We start from the raw sequence: 17,525 nt of genomic DNA, 5'->3' as shown, positions 1-17,525 counted from the left end.
TCACAGCTCATCTCGTGTTACTACACTTTTGAACTCTTATTTAAATAAAAGGAATCTATATGGCAGTGAGAAGGTTTGTTAATGGGGAAAAAAGCACCTTTATGATGGAAATGCACGGTAGACTTGGAAATTAGAAGGTTAAGTCTCCTCAGAGTCGAGTGGAATTAAAGTTCAACTACCTGCTGTACAGGTAGGAACTTTTTTTACCTTTTATTTTGTATTTCAAAATATTATTCCTTTCGTGTTAAACCTGTAAAGCAGATTAATTGTCAGGTGACTTTTTGAGTGGTGCTTAAAAAAGAAATAATATTCCCGTATCGTTCAGCCAGCGAGAAATCCTCAGTCTGGCTGTGATAATCATCTGCTTCACGCACTGGCAGGGAGATAACTTCACTGGGAATGAGCACATGCTATCTGGCTGTTTCTATTTAATCATCTATAAAATCCTAAAATAGACACTTGAAAAAAAGCGTAAATAAACAGACAGATTTTGTTTAAACTACCTTTTAGTGATGTTGGTTCCTGTTTTTTTTTTCTCCAGAGAAGCTTTACAGCCAGGTGGGAGAGCTAAACTGCCATAAAGATGAAACATAAGTGTGAGGGACTGCTGCTCCATCTGTGCTATGTGTGCTATGACAACAGCAGAGTTCCCTCCTGATTTTTAACTCTGGGAAAGACTCCCAACATCTGTAAGCGTGAAGCGGGTCATAATCCCTGAGTCACAGCACAGTAACCTGCTGTGAATTCAAATTTAGACTATAAAACAATGCACAAGCGGTAATAACCTTTTTTTTTTTAGCTCCCTCTGCATTCAGAGGGAGCAAAGCAAACATGTTTACAATGTACACTCAGCCACCCCACGCCTCCACCCCCACGCCGCCCTTTTCTGAAACTCTAACCTCACGGGATTGCAGCCGAACGTGATGATAGAGTAATTAATAACCTCAAAGCTATCTTTTGCGCTCGTGCATCCAGCGCCACTCATTAATATGTAGTGTTTAAGAGCCTTTTGTCTTCCAAAGGTGGCTGTGTTTGGGTTAAGAGTTTTTCTCCCCTTCTCTTTTTACTCCAAATGTACTAATTCACCTTGGCTCTAAATTTAATTTGAAGGGAATATTGCGATAAGATGCAGACCACGGCGCATAAGCACATTTTTGCTGTGTGGGCCAATTGCACAGATGTATGCTGCACAAATAGACAACAGGAGTAGGCTGGAGAAAGGATATACTCGGAGCACTATGGAAAATGTGATTCACCAGCTGCAATGAGGTCATTTCGGAAGATGCTAAAATGATTGAAAACAATAATTGTATCAGTTGCATCTGCCATTTCATCCTTTACCTTCGTGTAATGCGAAGCAGAAGTGTGCTATTCAAAACAAGAGATGCTGTTTCATCAAATCTGCATTTGCCTCCATCAAAAAGCAGATTATTTTCCAGCTCAACAATAGGTAGATTACCATCCACTGCAGTGCACAACATGCTGCTCAAATGCAGGCCTGTAGACCAGCACAATTAAGATAATGCAGGGGACTCTATGCTTTTCCCCCATTTAGTTATTAACAGAGGTTTAAAGGGGTGATAGCAGAGCACAGATGGTGAGAGGTTTGCTGGTAGGGTCTGTGTAGCCCGGTTAAACACGAGAACGTTGTTCTAATGAGAGGCAAGAAGCTGTTAGAGGGTCATTGTATGCCTCTGCAGAGGTTCACTAGAGCCCAGCCCCCACACACTTCTGAAAAATGCAGAGAGATGACTGCCACTACAGTTACAGGCCACTAGAAGGGGATATCTGTCTTTATAAATAAATAAAGCTTCTGCCCCAGTTTGGACTCCCATGTGCGATGTCACCACAGCGTGACGCTGTGTGTGAGGACTCTAATGTGGATAAAATTCACCTCTGACACTTCTGACAAAGGGTTTTGATTGCTCTGTATGAGCTGTTACGTTAGAAATGTAATCTTATGTACATATAAGTTATGTTTTCTCTGCACACACGACCAACTGTGTTTTCTTTCCTTTTTCAGCAAAGTACATCGGCTGCTACATTGATGACACTCAGAAAAGAGCTCTGAGAGGAGTTTCCTTTTTTGACTACAAAAAAATGACTGTATTTCGTTGCCAGGACAACTGTGCAGAAAGGTATGACAGTAGCAAACAACAAAAAAATCATCCATTAGGCAAGTTAACCTTCTTTTTTTTGCTGTCTTTTGATTCCTACTGAGAAATTTAAAAAAAACCCTCCACTACAAAAGAGCTGAAGGGGAGATAAAAAAACCTGCAGGAGATCAAAAGGTACTTTCCCATCGTAACTGAGCTAAAAAAGCAAAAAATAAATAAATGAAAGAGAGAGAAAAGCTCACGAGGAAAGATGCACAGCAGACCAAGCAAGATGACCTCCAGGCCCATTTGTGGCTGCACACAGGCTCCCAATCGTATCACATTTTTATATCACATATAACAAATCCTTCACAGTTTTTGAGTTCCAGAGTTCATTCTTGACTCAACGTGACAGAATACATTTGCTTATGGTGTGAAAATGTTTGAAAATGCTCTTGGAATAGGCTAAAGTATGAGCCAGTGCTCCACCACAGACCACATGATATTTTAGGCATCCAAGTCCTCCCAACTTTGGATCTGCAGTTTCAAAAATACCCTTTTTCTATTTAATTGTGGTCATGGCACACAAACAACTTGCTGGAAGAACTTAACTGGGCTGCCCCTTCCTCGGCCTCCGTTCAGCTATGGCCACATTTATCTGTTACTGCGGCCCAGGGCAAAATGAGCTAACCGGACCATTAACCTCCCTGTTTGTGTACGTGAATAGTTTTCCTGTGCTTGAGTAGAACATTGAACACAACGTACAAAACGAAATGACACAAGCGACGTGATAAAGACTTTAAAACTAGATTTTGACCCGGCCTCTTCAGGCCTCTAAGATTATGCAGTGCTCAGCTTTTACTGTGTTTTAGTTCTGCATATTATAAAGAAATGTGATTGTTTTGTTGAAACACTGAACTGCGGTTTTGAGTCATGCTGGCGTTGGTTTATAATTAAAGCCCATTCATTAAAAAACAAACAAAACAAAAAGCCTCAGGCCGTTTACTAAATTACATTTGCATTTATATCATGTTTTATAAGGTAAAAAAACATCAGTCGGTTTGTTATAATGCAAGTATTCTTTCACTGATTGCCAAAAAAATTCTGTTTTGTTTTAAGGTTTTTTTGCACTGCCACAGTTTTCATGTAGTAAAAATACGCGCTCCAGTTTTCAAGCCATTCATCTCCCCCACTTCTCCTCCATTTGTTTCCCATTATCCTCTCATCCCGTCTCACTCTCCGCGATACCTCACCATCCTTCTCTCACCTCTTTTTTTTTCCCTCCTCCCTCCCTGTGGAGTACCAGGGACGGCTCTATCGAATGCACTGAATTACACCCATGACTGATTCACAGAGCAGAGAATAGGAGCAGAGAGAGATGCCTGTTTTCAGCTCCTTCTCCTATTAGTTCTTGCCTCTTGCAGCCACGTTTGCTAGAGTAGCGGGTTAATAAAAGCAGACAAACAAATGTGGGGCAACACATCGTAGGGGGGGAAAGGGGTTTGGGTTTGATTGACAGCCTGGGGATTTCTCCTGTGTGAGGTATGCATATTCGATGTCTAATTGCACCTGAAAAGCCTTCTGGGAGTCAGATCCTTCATCAGGCAACAGTACGGAGAGGAGAAGCCCTGTGTGATAAATTCTAGTATACTGCACACATTTATAATTGGCTTTGCTTAAGACGCCTGCAAAGCACATAAGTTTTCTCGTTTTCACAGTGATGCATTATTCTTGAATAATATTTTCATGCACAAACCACATCAGTGGTTTGTTTCCATTGATTACAGCTCTCCCAGCTGCTCCAGAGGATGAACTGTTTTTGCCTGTGGAGGATTAAGGAACATAATGAAGGCTCAAAACGATCACTTAAACCCCTCTGTCTCCCTACGCTAACAATGCTAATCCTTTTTTTCCTCTTCCATCCAGGGGATATATGTTTGCAGGCCTGGAGTTTGGCGCAGAGTGCTATTGTGGTCATAAGATCCAGGCGCCCAATGCTTCAGACAGCGAATGCAACATGGAGTGCAAAGGAGAGAAGAGCAACGTGTGCGGAGGGCCCAACAGACTGTCCATCTATAGGCTGGAGCTGAGTCAGGAGTCTGCGCGCCGCTGTAAGTCTGGCATCAGCATATCCAATAACACAACACGTCAAGTGTTTACTACTGCTGATATAAATACTCTATATCAACACTGACAGGTTCACAGTCTAAAATAAATGTGAAATGAATCCTTTAAATGGAACCTTCAAAAAGTTTAATTTCATTATAGATTTGCCATAAAAATTGAATTTGATATTTGAAAATAAAATATTAAACTTGGGTCCCTTTTCTAAGATGGATCTGATTAGATATGAGTGTGCTGAGAGTCTGTACTTAGGCACAAAGATGTAATTTTGATTCAGGAGTGTAACACCCGCGGCTACTTTGAGGGAAAAGATTTGTTTTATTGCCACAGTCGGGAGCAGGCTGCTCTGTTGTGTTTACCTCTTTCCCCGGGGAGCTGCTCTACCTACACAGCCCAGCCGCCTGTGGTCTTCATCCTAAACACCGACTGCCTGCCAGTGGAAAACTTCAGTCTTGGGAGAAAGAGCTGATTATCAGGAGTTGTAATGATCTTATAGTACAGAATATGCTTAATTTTTTTGATTCCCTGCTGGATCACTTACAAACTAATGAACAGTCTTTATTTCGTATGCTAGCTGAATTTTAATTGAGAGAGACAGAATATGAACCAAACATCCAGAAAAATCTTTCCTTTGTAACAAATTCAGCAGGGTGTCTAAAAATTATTTCTCCTGCTATACCTGTTATAAAACTGTGGCTTGCTTTGTTGCTTTGTTGTGGGAACTTTTTTCTTTATAATCTAAAAAAGTCCCGAACACATGGTGGGGTGACTCTACCCACCCTTTCCTTTTTGCATTCACTCTTCCTTTTTCTCTTTCTTGGCTCCTGCTTCTTGGAAATACTGTGAGATCAGAGAGAGTTACCATGCAGATATGTGGTGAATATTTTCATAGCTCAACTGCTCTCTCCAGAGGTGTGCACTACAAAGCAAGATTATTGGGTTAGGGTGGTATTTCAAGCTTAAAGTCAAGGTTCTCATTGTGACGAAGGTGGCTGTACCTTGGTACATTCAGCTTTATGCTGAACAGATAACCTGGTGCACAGCAGGTTATAATCACAACATGCTCCAAGTCCTGAAGGAAAACATTTTATAGATGCAACCTAATAAAAATGTTGGCACAGCTGAAGGAACCTGCTAAAAGACTGCAGTACAAAAATCACCATATATGGTCACAGTTCAGTAGATCATGCATAAAATGAATACTTTTATACTCGATCCTAGACCTGATTTTACTCTGCTGAAACCATGGCTGCTAAACAAAGATTAGGACTTTGACCAGTCTGTGATAAATCAGTTGAAATAATTGGACACACTCTAATGTAATTTCCACATTCCTGTTTTGGGGTATGGGCCACTGTAAAACCTGAATGCCCCCAGGCCTTCCTTTTGCTGTTTCATTGTTACAGCCCGTTCTTTTTCAATCTCTATCACCTGCTCTCCTCATAATGTCTCTGACTGAAGCAGGCGGCACTCAAATGATCAATTCTGAGCGGACGAAAAGTCTAATAATGCGTCCGAATCCTTCTTTTATGTGAGAAGCGGGAAGCCTGGATTAACAGAGACAGTTGATAGCAACCGTAGCGATATCCGTTATCTCTGACTGGGGGTTTGAGAAATTGTTGAGCCAGCTGACACAAAGAAAGTTTGGCTATGCTGAACCTGCTTCACAGTGCACCCCTCTGTTCCTCTGCTGTTTGTTTGTTATTATTCTCATTTCTGCTTTTAATCCTTCTATCTAACTGCTGCGCAAGCATTTCAGGTCGGCATTTTCACCTCTAACCCCGATCTCATGTCATGTGAGGGCTGCTCAGAACATCAAAGAGGAAATGGAGGAAATGTGATGTGTTAGCTGTTTTGCAAGCTTTGCCGAGTAAATCCCAGCTCTTAAAAGCTATAATAACTGAGCACAGATGCATCGTTGATGCACTCTTTGTTATTGAGACCTCCTTTTCTGTGATAGCTGGATGGATTTATAGCTGCAGCATGTTAAAACACAGAAAGGTAACACAAACAGGATCCGTGGAGAGAACGTGGCATTAAAAATGCAACTTTAAGTCAGAGAACAAGGTCGAAAATAAATAAAACATTTAACACACACACACACACACAGCACTAGAACTAATTTATAAAGGGGATATTCTCTTTTTTTTAATGTCTGACACCACTGATCACTAATACTTCCTGTAAAGGAAAGGAGAGAGTGCTCAATAGTCTTGTTTACTGGTAGTGACACTATAAACTTTGAGAGGAAGGAATACCAAAGAGACGAAGCACCATTTGCATATTTTACTTGGCTATGTCTGAGCAAGCAAGGTGTCTTCATCACACTGTCTGTCACAGTGAAAAGCAGCGCTTGTTTGGTTTCTCTCCTCTGTCATTAATTCTTAACAGTTTGTTGACAACAGAGACATTTTCGTAAGTACTCTATACTGGCGCTGCTGACAGGTTGACAGCCTGCAATAAATGTGAAATGGATGTTTAGATTTCCTTTAGCAGTGACTTAAATCTGGGTGTCACCCTTTAAAGTTGTGGTGCAGTGCGAGAAACATTTCCATCGTGAATAAAAACGAATTTATCTTTTCAGTTAGGTTCAGCAGGCTGGCAAAAAAAGGTCAATAACAAATTAAAATAAGGTTAAAAAAAAGACCTGCACATGAAGGAGAAGAGCAGCTTTTGTGATGTGTTGTCTTCACCAACATCAGACCACAGAGAGGATTGGAGGTTGCAAGTCATCCCAGGGACACGAGTGCTGCTGTTAGTTTAGGGTCTCTGTGTTCTTTCGTGTTGGTAAGTGACAGTCTGGCTTGTTTTGTCTGTTTCAGATGGCAGTGCCATTTTCAAAGGGTGTTTCCACCGGCCAGACAATGTCACACTGGCTCTCCCCTTCAGCGCGGTCATCCAGAACATGTCTGTGGATAAGTGCGTGGACATGTGCACAGAGAGGGTGAGTGGATGTTGGGGATTTGTACGCTGCACGAGTGTGTCTTCAGTGTATAATGGCTGTTGTGTTCCAGGAGAAATCGCTGGCTGTGCTCGCTGGAGATCGATGCTACTGCGGATTCCCAACGCCCCTCTTCTCCCTGCATGAGCTGGAGGACGAGGGCATGTGTCTCAATCGGTGCCAAGGGGAAGAGTTTGAAAGCTGTGGAAACGACAAGTACTTTGTCGTCTACCAGACACAGGTTCAAGGTAAATTTAAGTGTTTCCTGGCAGCGGCTGAAAAGCCACACATGTGTTGAAGTTGGTCACATTCTGTTGGTGGGAAGTCCAAGTCAGACTGAGGTTTAGCACATTCAATTTAAAGTATGATAACACATGTGGTATTCAAGTGCAAAGTGTCAGCATGAGCCGGAACTTTGTCTAACTTACATGTCGTGCAAAGTTTGCAAAATGATTTTGGCACTGACTGTTCAACCCTGAGCTGTAGATGATTCCACGTATGAGATGCATGAATCTGTGGTGGATTAAAGATGTGATCATGCAGTGAAGAAGATCATTTCAAAAATCACAGAATTTAAAAATCAACAGTTCTTCTCCTGCAGCTTTGCCACATCTGTTCTTAGCCCCTTCAACCAGACATGCATCTTACACTCTAATATTAAGTTAGTGCTGTTTTGGGCCTAGCATGGAATTCAACTCAACTCATATTTATGTATTTACTGGCTCCACAGTTGCTTACTTTCTATGTTGACTGCATTGCTGATTATAGCAGTCTGTGATGTGAAATAAAAAAAAGTTGTGGTTGTCTTCCTTATTAACTCACACATCTGGACTACTCACTGGCCTTCTAGCTTCTACTACTTGCATGTGCCTCTCATTTAGATAAGATGCCAACTTCTGTGTTGAGCTGCCCAGAATTCACAATGGTGATCATCACTTGTGATGAGAATGGGATCTATAGATCAGATCCAGATCTGTCAATTGGACGCAGCAGAATCCCAGCAGTGATAGGGATTAGGGAAAAACCCCTCGGAATCTAGATGCTGGTGATGGAGATGAAGATGGAGGCTTGGATGGAGCCTGACATGGGAGAGGGAAGGAAGCTGGTTGCATGAAGGCATCTGGAAAGGAAAATGAAAAATCCGCAGTGATATTTAAAGTACATGGAGTAGCGGCTGATTGACCTGAAGAAGGCAGGCAGAAGGACAATTGGACTTGTGATCTTGCAATGAGCTTGACAGTGTGGGAAAGGGGAACTGATGCAAAGCTTAGATAAGTTACCAAACATCCGAGAAGCAGACAGATGTTTGAATACAGATCTTTCTTATTAAACGTGTGTGTAAGCTTCATTTAGACAAGTTCATGTTTTTAAATTTTGTAGGCAAAGTCCTGAAACTTCACTCTTGAAGCTGCTACTCGTCTAAAATGACGTCTGATTGGTCGAAGTGCATCTTGAAAACAGAGCCCAGAGGAGGTGCAGGAGTGTAGTTCCCTCTTAGACCACTTGAATTACAACGTGCCAAAAGGTTATCGTGGATTTTTGTCAACTGACATGAAAAATATATCACCTGCGCTAGTATCAATTAGTTTAATTCCTCTGCTAAGCTAATTCTGGGCTGCAGGTACATTTTGAGTACCTCCACACTATCCAAAAGCTATCAGCCCGGTTTTTAGGAAACTTCATGGAGTAGTTGGGCTAAAGGAAGAGATAATTGACTTCAGAACCACATAAAGAGAAATGGATAAAGAGGTGGGATTCATTTGTATAGATGTCAGCTTTGCACTCTCACATTCAGGTACAGACGAGACCACCAAGACTAATTTGGAGGAGGTGGCTTTAGTTGTACTTCCAAAGGAACTCCATAGTGGTTTGTTTATGGTGGGAGCATGATCCATCTCAGAGGCTAAGAGTTGTGTGCTGACAATAAACACGCCCATTGCCAAGCACACTTTGCATTCAGGGAGAATGCAGTGTGCACAGTTTTTAGCAAACTGAAGTGAGGGAAACAGATATATAAATACAAATGTTAGGAGTAAATGTGTTGTCTGTGCTTCTTCTCCAGACACATGTGCTCAGTAAGCAGACTGATTGTTCTGGTGTGGTTTGCAGTGACGCACTTTGGTCCGCTTGGAGAGTTCCCTGTTTGACCAGAAACCAAAAATTGGGGAAAAGCTGCAATTTATGCAAACTCATTGACTAAAGAGCAGTGAACTAATGTTACGAGTCCTAGGACTAGTTGTACCAAAGTAACAAGTGGTTGGTTGGTTATAAACATGACTGTTATAAATTTCCACATGTTCCTTTGTTCTAGTGTCCAGCGTTGGCTATACTTACTTTATGTCAACAACAGACGTAACTCGTGCTCAGTTTCAAACTGTATAAACCAAATCAACACTGAGATTCATTCAGGAGGCTTCACTTTCAACCAGTTAATATTTCAGGTATCTCACAGCATAAATCACAGCCTCAGAGTTACTTTTAAATAACTATGATTGTTCTCATTTGAGCTCACAACATCAAATGAATTACAAACTAAAAAAACCTCCAGCGTCACACTTTAAACCTTAACCCAGTCACAGCGTTAACACTATCGGCACTGTGCCATATGCCAAGGGTTCAGCGCCGCAGTATTGAAAATAAATACACGCAATCACACACACAGATTATCGGTACATTATGAAGCTTAAAAAAGCGTTGTTTGTAACATAGCTCCTGCCTTTTTTTTTCTTAAGATGCCATGGCAACAGACTAAACTAAGATAAACAGCCGTGTCCCTAAAAAGACTCATTACACTAGTGCTAAAAGGGTGTGTGTGTGTGTGTGTGTGTGTGTGTGTGTGTGTGTGTGTGTGTGTGTGTGTGTGTGTGGTTTCCTGGTATACCAACCTGGAAAACACACAGGACTGAAGACATGAACCACTTATTCATATGGAGTGGGCAGGGTCCCTACCTTAGGAAACCCAGATGCAATACACCAAAGCACTTTGGCTCCAATTTAATTAGTTTCTTTCTGAATTTCTGTCATGAAGGAAAAATAATAACCTTCTGTTTGCACAACAGGTATAATTATCCCACTGTGGCTCCTTTTTTCCTAATACTGAGATATTTTGCTTGTTATGAGCTGGAAAAACTAAAAATAAATACAAAGCTTAAAACCACAACATGTGAACAATTTCGGGAATAAACAGAAATAAAAAAAAGTCTCAGCATTTTGTGTGCGCACAAACAGGATGCAAGTGTGAAAACACCCGAGTGTGTCCACGCAGTTTAAGCAGGAGCAGAGGGCACTAAGAAAAAAAATGGCTGTGATATTATTGTCTGGAGTTTGCAGACATGCACACGAACAGCAAAGGGATGGGTCACATATGAGGAAGTCACACTTCTGAGTGCTTCTGCCTGACACCCCCCCCCCCCCACACACACACACACACATGCACTAAATTCTTATTTTCGTGCCATTATGCACACTCGATGTTGCAAATCATCCAAACACTATTTATTCATTTTTATTTGTTTTTTTCCTTTTTTGTAAATTTGCAAATTTTTAAATAGTATATGCTCTAAAACGTTTACTTAAAACAATATCATCATGAATGTTCTTGGATTTGACTGTAAAATCTTGGGTTCCAGACACATGCATGCTTATCGCTGTATTTCTTGTTATTCCAAATATTGTTATGAAACTCAAAAATCCAGAATAGGTCTGTCTTCAGTCCAGGCGTTGTTGTGGGCTGTGTTTCCTTAACGCAGTGGACAGATGTGGCTTGGATCAGCAGAGTCACATTGCAGTAAACAGAAATGGAGGTTGCTGTGAACAAACAAAACAAAAATCAGCTGCTGTGGGAAATGAACTTCATGTGATCATTCTTGGCAAGCTGAACCCAGAAAAGGGAACCTGTCAGAGGTCTGAATGTGTTAGCTTTAAATCTGGTTTCAGTTGGAAAAAACGATTGTTTACCACACCACATGGTTTTGGCCCAATGCTACACCCTACTAGGGAAGACAGTAGTGCTGTGAAGCTGAGATGTTGTTGTCTGGTTTGTGACCCCTTGCAGTCAGTTGCTTTGTTCACAGAGTGTCTGAGAGAGATTGCAGTTGGTCTGGATCATGAATATTTGGAGACAGGTTGCATCCTGTTGCAAGTTTTAAGGAGATTGTTTTTACACTTGCATGACTGAGACATAACTCAATAATTCAAACCCTAATTATTACAAATCAAACACAAATGTTGTATATCTAAAAGGTGTAATAGTTTGGATGGAAACAGACAGGTCAACTTGAGTTGTTGGGAGACTGTTTGAAGTTATTAGGTGATATTTTGTGGAGAAAAATATAATAAAACAAGCCCGCCTTGACATTTCTTCTTTCTATAATAATCATCCAAAGTTGAAACGTAATAATTCTGTGTCTGTTATTACAAAACTGTGTAAATACGCAGGAAGTGACTGATTTTCAGTATTAATTTTAAACTTTGAGGTTCATTTAATCGGCTGATCTTTGTCCACTGTCAGATAATCGGTGCATGGACCGGCACTTCCTTCCCACTCGTGCTAAGCAGCTGGTGGCCCTCGCCAGTTTCCCTGGAGCTGGTAACACCTGGGCTCGCCACCTTATAGAGCTCGCCACTGGCTTCTACACCGGCAGCTATTACTTTGATGGCTCCCTGTACAATAAAGGTATGCCTCGGCATGTTTTTGACACGATTCACAGGCGCTCAGCCATGAATGCACCACCGTGGATGCTATAAAGTCACTCTGGGCTGTTTCACAGGATTTAAAGGGGAGCGCGACCACTGGCGGAGTGGGAGGACAATGTGCATCAAGACACATGAGAGCGGCAGGAAAGAAATCGAAGCCTTCGACTCCAGCATCCTCATGATACGAAACCCCTACAAAGCCTTGATGGCAGAATTTAACCGGAAATATGGTGGACATATTGGATTTGCTTCCCAGGCCCACTGGAGAGGGAAAGGTAAGCTGCTGAAATCTCTGGATCAGTGAATATTATGTTGCACGGAAGTCTCTCCGTCATCGTACTATGAAGAAAATGAAAATAAAAGACTTCATTAAACTGAGGCACTGAGGGCATATTTCATTTTTTGTGCTGATAACATTGTGGTGAACAAAGTTTGAGTAAAGCTTCACAATAAGTAGAAACTGAAACACTGCAAAATGAGAGAAAAACAAAAGAACTGAGAAACTGTGATATAGAAGGGAAAAGGATTGAGGAAATGCAATCAAACTCCAGTGTGGCTGAACGCAACATTTTGTCTTTTGAAAATCATTTACACCATTTAGCCACAGCATCAGCAGTCAGATAAATTAGAAGTGTTTATGACAAGTCTGATTCAGATCTTCATTCTAGGTTTAAAGTGGGAAATATATGTACCGGTATACATGATCTGAACACTTAGCAGCTTACTTTGTTTCCTTCTTTATGCTGTTAGCTGCAGATGTTATCAGTCAGAAAACGAATGCACAGTTTAAAAAGCTGGTGAAATGTCTTCCATCCAGGAAGTCACAGTTTAGTCATGTTTAATTCCTCTTTTGTCCACTTGATGCTTAAAATTATGGATTAAGTTCATTTTTCATTAATAACTATGTGTAAAATATAGAGATGTCTTTATATTTCAGGCAAATTTTGCTCTTCCTATTGCATTCTTCATGTCTTAGTAACCGTGGCAACCGCTTTTGTCTCGTCCCCGTATCGTCTGTCTGACTTTATGCGAGGTTTCATCGATTTTTTTCCCCAGAGGCTGGAGAGTTGCCGACCCAGCAGTTGTCTCTCTTTGTGGAAACTTCAGCACATTTGGCCTGCCATTTCCAATGAGTGTTTATTCCCTCTGTTGTTTGGAAAATGATGCGGTGACATCACTAAAGAGAAAGGCTTTCTGACAGCTGCCACTTCGAATAGACGGAGAGCGGGTCAGCGTGACATTGTGCGCAGGGCCCCACATGTACGATTTGATGCATTCACCTCCACAGAGGGAGACTGTGGGGCACAGATGATGTCACAGACACTGATGCCTTCCAGCGTGGCCCCATAATGTCAGCTCTGGGGCAAGTGCAACTTATTTTGGAGGTCATGCCATTTTAGAAAGCACAGTGAGTTATTTTCCACTGTTATCTCGTAGATTTAGAAGCTATACAGATGCCTTTTTTGGGGTAATCTGTCAAAAAGATACTGTCTGTGTCTTCACTCTGAAATGAGCAGAACAGGATTTTGGAGAAAAAGTTAAAATACTTTGATGTTTTTTATTGTAACTTCTGTATTTGCAGCTTCTTGGCATTTCTGCACTGCTGGTTGTGTTTTTGGGGGAAATTTCTGATATTCTGTCCACTCTGGCACTAAAGTTGCCTAAAGTTGATTGGTTTCTGAGACATTGCAAACTCAGCAGACTTTAAACTTTACCGACACCCTCTCCCAGCAGTAAAGATTTGTCCTTATGCAGCACAGCTCCTGCCAGCTCCCACTTTTTATGGGCCACTAGATGAAGCTGAAAGAAAAGGTTTTCTTACAGCAGCTCTGCAGTTTGAATGACAACCAAAAATGTCCGGACATTTCAGAAATTACTTAATGTGTCCTCCCTGCCTCTGGAGTTGAATGACATCAGTGCTAACACAGCTAACACAGCTCTCACTTCCTCTTAACTCTATGCCCACGCTGACACTTTGACTTTTTTGTACCGAAGTTCATTTTACCGAGAACTTAAATTTTATTCGAACAGACAAAACGTACATGCACTTAGCAATATGAGCTCTTTGACAATTATGACTTAATAACCTTTGGTAACCGCTTCTTCGTCTAAGCTGAAATCTCAAAGTGCAAATTTTCTGGTGTTAATGGAGACGGCTCAGTTCTGTTATTTCTTTTTTATTATCTTTCTTTCACTTACACTTTTGGTTTACAGTTGTTTCATCATTGTCAAGCAAAAGTCTTGAGCCACCCTTTCTGGTGTTTTTTGAAGTGCTCTTGAGCACTTTGAAGTGGCTTTCTGAAGTTCTTTCAAGGTTTTGCTTTGGAAATCGGCTGCCCCGTCACTTCTTTTTAATTGCAGTCTGCTATAGCAGTGCTTTTTTGTAAGTTGACCTATGAGTCATTCAAGCATAAAGGCAACAACTCAAAGGATGAACCAGTGTGTGTCAACACATAACAGACAAACTTAGCAAAGAACCAATTTTAAATTGTATCTTTAGGCACTTTGTACTAGCATGCTGACACAAAAATTCATACGTTATTCCCATTTCTTTATTTGAATCTATGAAAAATGCCAAACATAACACAGTTAATTAGGATAAAATAGTATTTTTGCAAGAGCAAAGAGCTATTAGCCAAAACTGGGCATATCGCAGCATGGTGTGCCGTGTGTCTTTTAAAAACAGAAAAATTAGGAAATTGAAGAAGTGGAGGTCAAAAGAAGAAGTGTCAGGCCTGAAAAAACTACAGCAGATAAACAATATCTAAAAGTCATTTTCTTAAAATACAGGAAAAAATCCAACAAAGACCTGACACAAGACGCCAGAGGTGATCCATCTGCTGTTCACAGGGTGGCTGTAGATGTTCTTCCTGCTATATTTCAGTCTGTACTGTAGAATGCCCTTTAACTTGTGCATTGGTACCCAAAACCCTCATTTATTTATGTTCTGTGGCCTCTTTGTCCTGCAGAGTGGCCCGAGTTTGTCAAGAACTATGCCCCTTGGTGGGCGTCCCACACGCTGGACTGGCTGCATTATGGGAGGAACGTCCACGTGGTCCACTTTGAGGATCTGAAGAGGGACCTGTTCACCAAGCTCAAAGGAATGGTCGAGTTTCTGGGTTTGAAGGTTTCTGAGGATCGCCTGCTCTGCGTCGAGGGCCAGAAGGACGGGAACTTCAAGCGGTCGGGGCTACGTAAGCTCGAGTACGACCCGTATACTCCTGAAATGCGTTCAAACATCAATGAACTGATCAGAACAGTAGATGCTGCTTTGAAGAAAAGAAACATGTCTGGGGTTCCAGAGGAATACATGCCAAGATGATAAATGTGAAGACCTCTGTTTTCCTTTTTATTTTGTTAGTTTTCCTTTTTATTCCTGCACATCTTGTAGAATTTCATGAGATAAATAGATTTTTTATCGTGTTAGATGTCTGTTAAGTCATGTAGATGGACACCTATTTCATTTTTTCAGTCATCTGTTTCTTTTTTAAACGAAACTAAATCAGCTTCATGCATTCATGGAGTAGACGTGACAGTTTTAGCAGGCAAGGTTTGTGTTTCTCTCATTTGCTGAATGAAAAGCACTCCTTATCCTGCTCTATGCACATGTGCTGTGTAGGCATGTGCACATGCCTTAACACAAAGAAGCTACAGTAGCTGTGACTACAGAGGGGCTCATCTGACTGTGCTGACAAAAGATACGATACAACACTGCAAAGTGTGTTCAGTGAGCTTATTTTGTGCAAAAGAAAAGTCAAAACATTAATTTTCCTGCTGCTATTACAGTTACAGAACTATTTTATATAAGAAGCTCACTGAAAGCTGTATCTCTTTGTTAGGGGGGAAAATGCAATATGCAGGGTATAACTACCTGATGGTGATGATACTGTGTGTTTCCAAGATTTTGTAAGGTGTTTAATTCACTGTATGTACGAGAAATCAGAAGGTTATTCAAGAAGCTGAGTTATCCCTTTCGAAGAGACTGACTCGAGGAGAGAAGAGGATTAATGTCTGCGGCATTTATTTATCTCCCGTGAGCAGTGCACACGTTGATTCATTTGGCTGTGAATATGTTTTCTTAACACTGGACTCGATGCAGAAATCCAAAAAGCACTTCGGTGTGCAACACCTTCCCCAAAGATCACTGCGGAATTAGGCATTACACTCATGTAATAGACTGGAGTTTACCTTATAAGTAGTGACTGTTGTAGAGGTTTATTTATGAGAGCTAATCATACTGAATGTGAAAACTGTCTTTTTTCTTTTTTTTCACTGCTTTGTTGTAAGAAAAGCTTTGAAACCGTTAAAGCTCGTAATCATTTTCCTATTCCTTGTTGAAAAAACAAAAAAACTCCAGCAAACTTTTGTGCAGCACGTCTTAAAACGGCGCTCGATCTCCTCTGCCGCTTAAACACAAACAAATACACAGATTGATAAATCCAAGGATAAAAAAACAACAACAGCACCAGTGATTGAGAGCCAGACAGCATTAACTGACTTCCATTTTCAGTATAATAAAACTATATTTTTATAGTGTATGCTGACACGTTCAAAATATTTGTATTGCAACAGGCAAACGGGAGAGGTTGTTTCTATTTTTAACACATGCTTTAAACTTTATTGGCTCTTTGCATTTATTGACAAGCCGGCACTTATTGAACAGGTGTCACATTTGAATGTATTTTCTATGGAATGAATGTAATGTAATATGGCCCAATAAATGAGTGAATCCAAGGAGTGACTCATGTCTGAATTTTTAGAAATCTGCTACGATCTGCAGTAGTCTTAAACATTTTTATTAATATATCGCATACCATATCACAATAGCGATCTGCCTGTGACTACAGGTAAGAGAAAAAGTGTTTTCCTGCTGTGACCCTTAGGCGCTCTGTAGTTTTATGGTTCAGTGTGCACAACAAGGCTTTCCTGTAAACCTCTGAGAGCGCAGCCAAGAGAAAAACAAGACTAAGCACTGACAAGCGTTCTGCTTCGTTACCTAAAGCTATAAATACTAATGTCGTGTGCTGCTAACATGCACGTGCTAATTTCTTTTAGCAGGTTAAATATCAAAACAGGTATATGAAAGACAAACATTGGAGACAGATTTGCCTTCAGAAGAGCTCAACAAGGGGCTGGAAACATTCTTTAAAGATTTCGGTCCATATTAGCATCACACTGCACATCCATGATGTGAATTTCCGGCTCCACCTTATCTCTATTGGTTTGAGAGCTGGTGACTGTGGAGGCCAGCACAGTAAACTCACTGTGATGCTAAAGAAACCTGTTCAAGATGGCTTGGGTTTTGCGGTGTGGTGTGTTATCCTGCTGGAAGTAGGATAGAAGATAAGTACACTGTGGTCATAAAGGGGACATGCTCAGTGACAACATTCAGGAAGGCTGTGGTGATCAAACAATGCTCAGTTCGTCCAAAGTGTGCCAGGAAAGTATCCCCCACACCATTACACCACCAGCAGCCTCAACTATTGATAAAGGATGGGATGCCAGTTTCTAAGGAAGAGCAGCTGGTTTGCACAATGTCGACATGCATAAATGCGCATTAATGAGCAGTTGAACAGACCTACCTAATGATGTGGCCAGTGAGGACGCAATAACATTCAAACTGTTTATAAATTAAAATAGTACAAAATGAATATAAAACAAGTGAAAAC

At 41.0% G+C, this 17,525-nt stretch overlaps 1 protein-coding gene across 3 annotated transcripts in view; it reads left to right on the top strand.

The window, feature by feature from the left end:
- Positions 1–16,590, top strand: part of wscd2 (WSC domain containing 2) — a 44,079-nt gene extending 27,489 nt beyond the window's left edge. For all 3 annotated transcript variants that reach the window (XM_076890850.1, XM_076890851.1, XM_076890852.1), the window contains exons 3-9: positions 2,024–2,138; positions 4,023–4,207; positions 7,043–7,164; positions 7,235–7,409; positions 11,672–11,836; positions 11,931–12,131; positions 14,826–16,590. In XM_076890850.1, coding sequence (XP_076746965.1) covers positions 2,024–2,138; positions 4,023–4,207; positions 7,043–7,164; positions 7,235–7,409; positions 11,672–11,836; positions 11,931–12,131; positions 14,826–15,178 — 1,316 coding nt within the window. In that variant the 3' untranslated portion in view covers positions 15,179–16,590. The remainder of the gene's footprint in view (positions 1–2,023; positions 2,139–4,022; positions 4,208–7,042; positions 7,165–7,234; positions 7,410–11,671; positions 11,837–11,930; positions 12,132–14,825) is intronic.
- The last annotated feature ends 935 nt before the right edge of the window (positions 16,591–17,525 follow it).

The sequence above is a fragment of the Maylandia zebra genome, linkage group LG12 (genome assembly GCF_041146795.1).
Source record: "Maylandia zebra isolate NMK-2024a linkage group LG12, Mzebra_GT3a, whole genome shotgun sequence".
In the NCBI taxonomy this organism is placed as follows: domain Eukaryota; kingdom Metazoa; phylum Chordata; class Actinopteri; order Cichliformes; family Cichlidae; genus Maylandia; species Maylandia zebra.
The sequence above is the reverse complement of the archived record's forward strand: the minus strand, read 5'-3'. Positions and strand labels throughout refer to the sequence as shown.